Genomic DNA, 12,141 nt, shown 5'->3' with positions numbered 1-12,141 from the left:
TCTTTCTTTCTTTCTTTCTTCTTTATTTTTTAATGTTCTCTAGCACAGTTTTACTTATTTATTTAAATTTCATATAGGTCTTTTACAATTCTTAAGTTTATTTCAAGGTATTATATAGTTTTTGGTGCCCTTTAAGTGATATCTTTTCTTCCCCCACCACAGATTTTAACTGGCTACTTTCTTTTAAAATGTTTTATTTTGCAACAATTTTAGATTTATGAAAAGTTGCAAAGATAATACAGAGAATTCTTGTATATTCCTGACCTACTTTCCCCTAATGTTCACCTTATGTTACCATGGTGCATTGCTCAAAAATAAGAAATCAACATTGGTACATAAGTATTAACTAAATGCCAGACTTTATTATGACTTCACCAGCTTTTCTACTAATGTCCTTTCTATATTTCAGGATCTAGTCCAAGATAATAATGCATTGCATTTAGTAACTGGTTACTCCTCAAAATTTGTCATAAATATAGCTACATTTCCTTTCTTATTCCAAATGCTGTATTTGTGAGTCCTTTTTTCCCTTGAGTTTTCTTTAGGCTTGTTAAAGGTACATTAGTTTTGTTTTTCTGTTTTTTTGTTTTTTTTTTATCTTTTTGAAAACCTTCATTTGGCTTTGTTGTGCTGATCAGAGAAGGAAAGAGAAGAATCAGGATGATCCTAGGCTCTTGGCCCTAGTAGCTTGAGAGGATGACGGGGCCACGAGGAAGACTGGATATAGGGGAGTGGGGATTAAGAATTCTGTTTTGAACATGTTAAGTATGAAATTAAACATCCAAGTTGAGATGTCAGATGGTCAGTGTTACAGATGAGATTGGAGCTCAGAGAAGTGCGAGCTGGAGCTATAGATTTGAGAGTCATCAGATACGGTGGTATGAAGTCTAGAAACTTGGATGTGAGTGAGTGTAGATAGAGATGATAAAGAGGTCCCAAGGACTGAGTCCTGGGGAACTCCACTGTTTTGTAAATGTGGGTGTGGGTGTGGGTGTGTTTGAGAGGGGAAGGGAGCCAGCTAAAGAGATAGGTGGTAGCAGTGAATTTGGTGGTCTTGGCTGTGGTAGTGGCTTCTAGCTCAGTGATGGAGCAGAGATGTAGATTTAAGTCCCAGACCAAATTCACCTAGTAAGTGTGAGTTTGTGTTTGTAGTAAGTGTTTGCAGGTGGTTTTTCTGGGAACCTGGACTGTCTTGGTGGCTGTGGAGACTGCTTTTTGTGGGTGGCCCAGCAGGCAGGGTGGGGCTGTTATTCCAGCCTCTTTCATCTTTAGAGGATAGTGGGTGGCTGCAGGGGATAGAAGTTCACCAGAGACTGTGGTTCTGACTAGTTTCTCTAGGAGTGGTGCGATAGCTGTAATACAACCTTCCTGTGATGAAATGTGCATGTCACACCTTTATAATTTACAGTGCTTTTCAAGGGCCTGGGTGCCTGGGTTTCCCTTCTGTTCTTAAATCTCTTCAGAAATGAAATCAGGACATAGGCATATGCTGATGTCATCATCTTCCCAGAATCATACTTCCTCATTTGTTTTAAACGCCACAGGGCTTTTTATTGTTTGGCTATGCCACCATTTAGTCAGCCAGTCTCTATATTGTTGGAGATTTTTGTTTGGTTCAGTATTATTACAAACATGGACAGTCTTTTTAGGGTATTTGTGTGAGTTTATCTGTGTGGTAGATTCCTAGAAGTGAAGTTGAAGTGTCAAAATATATGTGCACTTTCAGTTTTAATATAAGTGACTAAATTACCCCCCCCCCCAACTAGGTGCTGTGCTCAACTTTTCATTGAACACATTTAGCTAAATGCACAATTGTTCTGTGAAAAACAGGCAATGGGCTATTTCTTGTGGCAGAACTAAAGGGGGATTGAGTTTCTCTATCAAATAGATGGTGAGGGTAACATTTTAGGGGCTACATCAGGTTAATTCCTTTAATTTTTCCTTTTCTTTTTCATTGTGGTATTCAATTAATATCATTTCTCTAGGCATCAAGGTAAAGAATAAAGGGAATAGAAAACAAAAGGTGCGAACTGACTGTTCAGCAAACTTGTTCTTGAAGTACAAGTGTTAGTCCAGGAAGTGGAAAAGATTGAAATTCACTAAACATAATGTCTTGTATGTTATACCCACTACTTTCATTTTAGGTTATACAGTTCTTTGGTGTTAGTCCCTTTTTGTTGACTAGAAAGGCCTGGATTATAAGCCTTGGGGTGAGAGGGTTGAGAAGAGATATCGTTTTGGTGACTTTTCCTTTTCTATCAATAAAGTCCTCCCTCTCTCAGGAAGGCAAACTTCATTGTTGAAGTCAGCACAGGCAAGGGCATATTTTATTTATTCCTTGAGAGTAGAATAGATAAGAGCAGATGTATAAATGATAAGGTAACTTGGGAAATATTTATATTTAGGTATCAATAATTTGGCCTATGAGCTAGTGTTATCCACAGTTAACAGTGGCTAGTGCAGTGGTTTTCAAAATTTAAGGGCAACTAGAAAAATGCCAAATATTTTGCTATGTGTTTTATATACCAGTCTCTAATCCTTGGGACCTGTGATAGAGATAAGCATATCCCTGTTTTACAGATGATAAAACTGAGTCTCAGAATGATTTAGCAACCTAACATCACAGCTCAGCACTTTAACATGCTCTACTGTTTTCTGTCCTCTAGGAGGACAAATAGCTTAAGTTAAAGAGATGTTATATTTTTTGTGTGTATTACATGTACCTTTGACATTTTAGGGGAGCACACATAGTCATCTACAGCTAAGAAATTATTCAGAAGTATGCAAAAACTGTGGCGAAGCATACAAAGCTCTGAGTAATCTATACAGTGAAATGCAAAAAATGAATGAACTTGAAAATAAGGCTGAATCTGGAACACATCTATGCATTGACGTGGAAGATGCAGTAAGTACTTTGCTTCTGATATGATACATATTTTGTAGTGTTGTTAAATATGCCTTTAGAATTATTATCCCTCTTGGAAGTATATTGGAATGTGCATATGCTGTCTTCAGCCAGAAATAACTAGTTATAAAGTAGTTAAGTCTTAGAATATCCTGATCTGTCAAACAACAATGGAAACTAATCAGGTACTTCCTAAACAAGTTGATAATTTGGTATATTTGGGTTTTTTAAATTAAAGTTTTGTTGATTTACAATGTTATATTAGTTTCAGGCATACAACATAGAAATTTAATATTTTTATAGATTCTACTCCATTTAAAAAATTATTTTTTAAGTTTGATAATGTGTATGATTTTCAGAGGTGTGGATGTGGTTAAATGTTTGCATTTCATTTTCTTGTGCACTTGTTGCTAATACAGGAAGTTTCTAGGTTTCGCTACCATGTTTCTGAAACTGTTTCTCAATTACTTCCTGTCCCATTGCTTTATTTCTTTGTCTATTACCATCTGAAAAGGGATGTTTACTTATTTATAGTCTGTCTACCCTCACTAAAATATAAGCCACATGAGGACAAGGACTTCATGTCCTTTTTGTTCACTGTTCAATATCTAGAACAGTGCCTGGCAAATGGGAGGCTCTTAGTAACATGTATTGATTGAATGATCAACCAAAAACCTTTTTTTCTCCATTGAATAGCCTGCCTTTACATAGGGCACCACTAGATGGCGATCATGCCTTTTTATGGGAATAGGATACCCGAGTATTGAGGCATTAGAGGAAATTGAGAAATTATTGGCTATAAGCAGAGAACTTGTGGTCAAAATTGGTAAACTTAATGGTTGAGAATGAAGAGTGTGAATTATAGCAGCTCAGAGTGAACCATAGTGGATCAGTAATATTCAGGATGGTAAAAAGCACTTAAAACAGATGCTCCATGGGGATTTTTATTTGTTACTGTTCTGTTCCTAGTGTCTAGAATAGTACCTGGCTTCTGATAGGTTCTCAATAAATAATAACTATATTTTAAAAAATAAAGAGTCTATTTTATTGTTTTTAAAATAAAGAAGAAAAATGAATATTGATTCTATGACATAAGTTGGATTATACAGGAAATCAACCTGGCCACATATTTTAGAACATCATCTTGCAGTAAGCAAAACTTAAAACATACAATGCACCATTTGTAAACCATATCTAAGTTAAACAAAATCCAGGCAAGAACAGTTTTCTACATTAAATTTGATAATTTCCTTACATCACTTAGCCTGTTTGGCAGAAGCCTTGACCTAAGAGAAACTGAGGTACTGCTGCCCCTAAATGTATCTAACATATGCTACTAAATAAGATGTTGATATTGTCTAATAAAGTTTCCATGGCTCATTAGCTGTTAAGTACTTAAAAATAACTAGCCATGAGTATGAATCTTTCATAGTATCTTAGGTAAGATATTAAGCATTTCATACAATCATCTCTTGAAGAGAAGCCCTATGAAGTTGATATTTTTATTTCCATCTAAAAATATTGCAACAACCTCAGTGATATTATATAGGTAACATATGAAAAAATATTTTGTTTTTGTGAGCCTTCTCCTCCCCCTAGTTTAATTGACGTGTGATTGACAAAATTGTAATATATTTAAAGCATACCGTGTTATGATTTGATGTACATAAACATTGTGAAAGGATTCCCACAGTTGAGTTAATTAACATCCATTACCTGGCATAGTTACCCCTTTAAATCTTTAAATTTTTAATGAATGAAGCATGGTCTAACTATATTCCTATGATATAAGTTCTCTGAACTCTGTGAAAAGTTGACATTTTTTGGACAGTATTATGAATTTAAAATATGAAATGTCTATATGGATGTAAATTTATACAATGACTAATTGTGAACCAACTTATTTCCCTGGTAGAAGAAATTGTCCTCAACTATTAATATAATTTTTTAGGGATGTATGTTTAGTCTAAATTCTGGGTTCTTGTTGTTAACAAAATAATTTTATGAAATTGAAGACAAGACAAATTAAATTTAAAATAGAGTAACATTATTTGTTATTGTTCCAGATGAATATTACTCGAAAACTGTGGAGTCGAACTTTCAACTGTTCAGTCCTTTGCAGTGACACAGTGCCTGTAATTGCTGTTTCTGTGTTCATTCTCTTTCTACCTGTTGTATTCTACCTTAGTAGCTTTCTTCACTCAGAGCAAAAGAAACGCAAACTCATTCTACGTAAGTTTTTTTTTACAATTGTTCATTTATTTAGATAAAAACCTGTATTTTAAAAAATCTGCTCCTTTTTAGAAATGATATATACTCTGAGAACTCAAACTATATTACCCTAAAACAGCTCTTTCCTTCAAATTTTACAGCTTTGCTCACTAATGGCAGAGATGTGTAAGTTTATAAGTGACTTTATAATCAAAGATCAACATGCAGTATCTTTGATGCTTTAACTGAGAAAGCTAGATTCCCTGGAATAAGGTTGACATCAACAAAGGAATAGCTGCAAAGGCTGTGCAGACCTGAAATGGCCATAGTAGGGAGATACATAGTAGGGAGTTCTTAGGCCCATTAGAGCCATGGCAGAGCCACCTAATAGAGCAGCAGGCAGAGAGAAACTGTAGCTTACACACAGACAGTTTGTTTAGGAACAAATTGAAATTGTAGTTGCAAGAAAGTTACTTGATGTTTAGCACATGCTCAATACCTATTGATTCCTTTCCTTTCTGTAAATTTCTTTCCAGCACTTCATGATTTATCTAACTTCATTTCTAATGTATCTAACTTTAAAAACAAAAAAACAGGTTATTTGTAGATCAGTTTGAACTAAATTTGTAATGCTTGTCACCTCAAAAAGCTAGCTACTAGAGGAAAGGGTCTTTATCATGGGTATATTTAGTAAAGCATTTTGAAGATTGCCAGCATTCTGTAAATATGTAATAACTCAGTCCTAAAAGCACTTATTTAGAATAATAACAAAACATTGAAGGGACCTCACTGTTGTGAAAATTTACTTTTCAGGGCTTGGTGTACTTTTAAAGTTTAGCATTTTATTTGCTTTGCAAGTGTATTTATCTCTGCAGAAGATATATACTACTTCTGATCAGTGTTTTGTTTCTTTGATTGATTGATTGTTTTCACAGGAAAAGTCACTACCACTCATCTGCTTGTACAAGCTACAAATCTTGTTGTCTTTTAACTTCTTAATTCTTCTTCTTTTCTTTTATTTCCTCATTCCCACATTCCCGTCTGCACCCCTTTTCAATTCATCAGCTAGTATTGCCAGCTCTATTTCCAAAAATATATCTTAAGTTATCTCTTCTCTACCTCCACCAGTGACACCTTAGAGCTCAGGCCATCATCGTCTCTTATCTGCACTAATGCAGGGGTCCCTTAACCAGTGTACCTGCTTCCATTTCTTGACCCCCCATAATCCATTCTCCATATAGTGGCTAGAGTAAACTTTTAAACACAAATTTTACCATGCTCCTCTCCCATTTGAAATTCTTCCTGTGTCCCTGTTGCACCTAGAATAAAAACTAAACTTATTCCAGGGTCTGCTCTCTGAGCTGCAGGTGACCTGGTCCCCAATCCACCTTCCTAAACATCTTGCATCCACCCCCTCTTAGCCAGTGATACTGTATGTAAGCAGTGGAGCCTTTTTTCTGCTCTTCTCAAACACCAAGATAATTCCCACTCCCCTCTTTCCAAGGCTCTTATACTTGTCCTCCCCACTTTCCTTGAGTGGTTCCTTGTCACCCAGGCCTTAGGTCAGAGGTTACTACACAAGGAGACCTTTTATGACCCCCCCACCTAAGAATACACCCTTCTTTTAATTTTTATGCATCCTTCTTTAATAGCACTTAATCACTACTTAAACTACCTTTTCCACTTATTTTCTACCTTACTTGTTTGTCTACCCTGACTTGACTATAAACTCAATCAGAAAAAAGATTTTATTTATCTTGCTCATTAATATATCACCAGCATCCAGAAAATACCTGGCCCATAGTAGGTGCTCAAAAATATTTGTTGAATAAAAGAACATTATACTTTATACTTAAAGGTAGCATTTCCTGGAGTGTTTTCCTCCAAATACTAGTCCTGTGAAAATCATTTTCATGAGCTTCATAATGTACCTGAAAATAAACTAAGGCCTCTGAGATTACATTCCCCAAACTTGACAATAGAACCTTTGCATAATACCTATTAATGTTTCACAGAAGCATTGTTTATGAGTTAAATGATGAACTTAAAGAAATGCTGGTGTAGGCAAACAGTTCTTGTGCTGTTACCTCATGGACATTTTAATTTACTTTTCTTTATGCCACCATTTTATATGATCCCATTCATCAAGTCCTATGGTAGGAATTAAGGATTTAAAAAAGGAACAAGGCACAGTGGATACCCTCGAAGAACATACTGACCATAATCCAATTATTACAACAAATGTAGTAGAGGTATATACAGTGTGATTGGACCACAGAGGAGGATAAGGTGAACTCTGCATTAGGGGTGTTGGAATTCACCACTAGATTATCCCTGGGGTAGAATTTTGAAGGATGTAGGGAATAATCAGATAGAGAATAAGGAAGCAAGGAAGTTGTAGGTATATGTACTAATTGGTATTGCTACCTGGTTAGTTTAATAAACTTGGTAGTTAGTGAGAAACTGCATTACTTTTAATAATTTTAAACAACCTAATTTAAGACAAAAACTTTTCATTTAGTTTACCTTCTAAATCCACTGAAGACTTAAAGAGTATACTTTTAGTTTAAGCTGTTTTTGAGTTAAAGTTGTTTTTAAGGTTAGGCTGCAGCAATATACTGGTCCAGGAAGTTACGTTGTCATCTTGCACTTACACTGGTTGTCAGAGGGGACCCTGATAGAAACTAGAACAGTGGTTTTCATCCTTGACCAGATATCAGAATTGTCTGCAGAGCTTTAAAAAAAATTTAAACAAAAAACAAATGCCTGGGGCCCACTGTAGGCCTCTTACATCATAACCTCTACACTAGTGTTGAGAACCTCTGAAGTAGAGAGATTCCTATTTATCTAGGGTAAGATACTTTCACTATGGCATGGTTGTTTTTGATTTCTGGAACATGAGAAACATTTATCTTTAACTATAACTACAAAACATATTACAAAGCCAAATAACCATGACTTTATTAACTCTAATGACTGAGTCCCATTAGCATCATGATCAAAATTGATTGTATATATTTTATTAGCAGCTATATATGTTTGCACATGTGTGTAATGTACAACTCAGTTTTCTCTGTAAGCCATTTAAATGTTTTGTTTTGTTTAACATTACAGAGTTCTTTCACTGAATTAAGAGAAATTTAGATTTGGATTTCTAACTTAGACTTTTAAATATATAATTTTATTATTTTACCTTATAGCACTTTCATTTTTTAAACAGAGTACTTTCACTTATATTACATATTTAAGATTGTGGTGTTCAAGTTTATATAAATTGTCTATTTTATTTGGTGCTGCTTCTAACAAAGTCATGTGCAGCTTCTAGCAAAGTTAAGTTTTTTGAGGTCGATAGGAAAAAATAGACTTAGGTTTTAATTCTTATAATACTGAATCTATTCAGATTCAAACAGAGTTAATAGATGAATACTATAGTTTACATAAAAATGATAAATAATCATATTTAGAGAATTAAAATTAAATTAAAATATAATACTTTTGATTTATTTAGCCAAACGTCTCAAGTCTAGTGCAAGCTTTGCAAATGTTCAAGAAAATTCAAACTGAAACCTATGAAGTGGAGATTAACATCGTATCCCATGGATGAATGGTGGAAGACACAGCTTGGTACAAAGGAAGATAAACTATGATTTGACAAATCAAGTTCTTAAGAAATGCAAGGACTTCAGATTTATTTTAAATAAGAATTTTCAATTTTTCTTTTCTTTTCCAGTCCCTTTTTAAGGGTTTGGGTATTCTTAATTTCCAGGCATAGCAATGTTGTCTATTTTGAAGTGTATTTGTTACAATAACAAAAGATGCAAGAACAATCTTTATTTTGTTTTGTAGGCATATTTACTATTTGAGACTTCTGGTATCTCCCTATTAACATGGTATCTCAAGTAGCAAAGTTTTTGGAAACTTAACATTTAAAAATTAATCAGTTATAGCAAAGATTTTGGAAAAAAATTCAAATGCCAAAAAGTAGCAGATCCAAAGATTAAATCACTCACCATTGCAGTATTATTGTCACATATATATTTAATATGTCATACATTACAAATAATGTGTAATTCAATCTCTAGTTTCCTTAAAGTCAGTTTTGAAACCACTAATTATACTCCCCCCTTACAATTTTTAGAAGTATGAAGGCACATTTCATTTATCTTTGTAGAAAGATTTATGGTAACTGGTTTCTTACTTGACTTTTATAAATAGTATTTTACACCTTATTTTTGCCTTTATTTCATAAGTAATTTGAAATCACTGGACTGCTTTATTACATTCAGGGCAAGATGGATTCTTTTTATACTAGGGATTTGCATTGTGAATTACATTAAGTTATTTGGCAATTTATAATTTATTACTACTTTAAATCAAATGTAGCATTATCACACTGTATTTAAATTGTAATTTTTTAATATAAATTTCTCTTGGGATATATGGGGAGTTTTTGTGGGGAGAGAAAGGAGTTGTAAAAAAAGCTTAAGCTTCAGAAAATAGACTCGGACCTGAAAGGATGCTCACTATAAGACTGTTGAATGGCTCATACTGGGGGCATGAGTCAGAATGAGAATCTGATACAGAAAGCAGGTCAGTTAAGATGATGCTTATTTTTTCTAAATTATTTAAATCAGATAAAAGTGATATATGATTGAAATTAAGTCAGATATATCATGCACAGAAAACAAATTCTATTTTGGAATGTTTATATCAACCTTTCCAAAAAAATCATCATTTCAGAATTATTCACATTTTTTTCCCCTTAGGTTTTCAGTGTTAGGTGTTTTATTTGTTAATTCCTTCTCACTGTCTTGGTGAAAATATTGTTTTAAATGTTGGAGAATATCAAGGCTGCTCTATATAGAAACGAGTTTAATTTATTGGTACAAGAATTTGAATCCCTTCATACACTGTACAATGCTATTATAGAGACAAGAAAGTGTTTTTATTATTTTTTAAATGTTTACTATATATGCAGGGTGAAAGAGAAGGCTTATCCTTACATATGTAACATATCCAAAAGCTGTTAGTTATAGTTTTTCTAGTCTGCTGTGATCCATTTAAAATGTGCTGAGTTTTGTTCTGCTGTTACTGTTCACACTGCTGATGCTAATAGCACTATCTTGATTTGAAGTATATAGTTGAGGGCCATTGAAAGCAATCTTTCATTAATGCAGATAAAATCAGTTTACATGTGCAAAGTTACAAAATGGCATATTCAATTCTGTAAGTAGTGACTCTTTGAGCACCTTTTAATATTACAGATTTCTAAAAACCATTGCCTTTGGATATGGTTGCTAATAAGCACTTTACAAAAGAAAAAGCAGCCTTTAGTATTTTTCTGGTTGAGTCATTGCCATTAAAAGTAGCATCAGCAATAGATTTCAAAATCAGTATTAAGCATTACACTGTAAAGTGTGTAAATATTTCATTTTTAAGTTGTGTTGAAAAATTCTTTGCATAGTTCTGAATTCCTAGACTCGTAGCATATGTATGTGCACAAGAACATCTTTACTTTTTGACACTTGGAAATAAAGAAAGTAGCTTAAGGAAATTGCAGTGCTGTATTTGATTTTTAAGTACATTTTAAAAACTTCATATATAATTAAACATCACATTTTAGTTTTTCTGGTATTGAATTTAAATGCCTACTTTAAAAGTACCATCTATCTTATAATTTTGCTGCAAATAAAAATGTACTTTTGGATTATTATTATTATTGTTGTTGTTGTTGTTGTCGGATTTAAGAGGTAGAAATAGCATCAGCTATCTTAAAGTGTAACTCTAAATCAATAAATAACACCAGAGTTTAGTTGGTAAATGTTACTTTTGTGGGACAGTATTTTCTAATGTTTCATGGATGGGCTCTACTTTTTACTGCAATGTACTCCTTATAAAGTGAAATGTTTTCCCAGAATGACATTGTAGTTGGGGTTGGATTTCTGACTAAAGACTTGACATCAGATAAATAATAGACATCACCAGCAACAAATTGTGAAAGCAACAATATACTAGTAACCTACGTAACACTTTAAAATGGGAAAAATTATGTTCTAAGTACATATGTTTTCTGAGCTAGAAGAAACTGTAGAGGTCATTTGGTCATAAAATCCTAGAGCTGGGTGGATCCCTGAAGACCACTTAATCCAGCCTTCTATCCGCTGTATGGATTCACTCTAATAATTCACTCATTTCCTATCTTCTTAACTAAGGAAGCAGAACATCATAGAAATCTTTATTTATAACTTAGTCATTATTTGACAATTAACTCTAAAACTGAGATTTGAGATGCCTAATCAAATGTTTTGCTACTGTTCCACTCTGCTTATCTTGTAAAAATCCCATAAAATGATCATATTGATTATAAAAAGGGCTTTAGCCAGTGCTGAATTATATATGTGGCACGTAAAAGTTGCAACTCTACCAAGTTTGCTTGCTCTGTACTATTACACTGAATATAATAAATATTAGTCATAAGTATAACACATTTAATGGCCAGTGATTTTCTTTGTCTCCTGAAACTAAAGAGAGCTTTTAAAAGTTACTACGACTGATTCATGTTTCTTAAAGTATGGAGGTTTCAATACTGATTTTAAACCCTGTTTTTTCTAAGATAAACAGAGGTATTTTTAAAAAATTTATTCCTGTACTGAAATGCAATCAAAATATTTCAAACCTTTAAAAGAAATGATAAACTCATTTTAGGTGGATATTGTAGAAATTCCTTCATTTTCTTACTTAAATATCAGGATTTTATCCAAAAGATTTGTCCAGTAACATTGGAAGTGAAAAACAATTCAACAGTTATAATTTCTGGAATTATTGTAGACAATTAGAGTGTAGATAGGCAGGAATGAAAATTATTAGCGTATCCTGTCTGCCTTCTGAAACAGAAGAGTATTCAGGAGAACTTAAGGGAAGGTTTCTCGTCACCGTATCGTGTATCTTTAGAGGCAGGGGCCCACAACAGAAAGCCTTGCAGCCATTTCTGTTTCCAGAGCAGACCAGTTATTTCTTCCCTTTTC

At 33.6% G+C, this 12,141-nt stretch overlaps 1 protein-coding gene across 1 annotated transcript in view; it reads left to right on the top strand.

The window, feature by feature from the left end:
• OSTM1 (osteoclastogenesis associated transmembrane protein 1) overlaps positions 1 to 11,601 on the top strand; it is a 32,796-nt gene extending 21,195 nt beyond the window's left edge. The window contains exons 4-6 of the mRNA XM_014561502.2: positions 2,738 to 2,905; positions 4,972 to 5,137; positions 8,625 to 11,601. Of these exons, the coding sequence (XP_014416988.2) occupies positions 2,738 to 2,905; positions 4,972 to 5,137; positions 8,625 to 8,680 (390 nt within the window). The 3' untranslated portion in view covers positions 8,681 to 11,601. The remainder of the gene's footprint in view (positions 1 to 2,737; positions 2,906 to 4,971; positions 5,138 to 8,624) is intronic.
• The last annotated feature ends 540 nt before the right edge of the window (positions 11,602 to 12,141 follow it).

This window comes from Camelus ferus, chromosome 8 (assembly GCF_009834535.1).
Source record: "Camelus ferus isolate YT-003-E chromosome 8, BCGSAC_Cfer_1.0, whole genome shotgun sequence".
In the NCBI taxonomy this organism is placed as follows: domain Eukaryota; kingdom Metazoa; phylum Chordata; class Mammalia; order Artiodactyla; family Camelidae; genus Camelus; species Camelus ferus.
The sequence above is the reverse complement of the archived record's forward strand: the minus strand, read 5'-3'. Positions and strand labels throughout refer to the sequence as shown.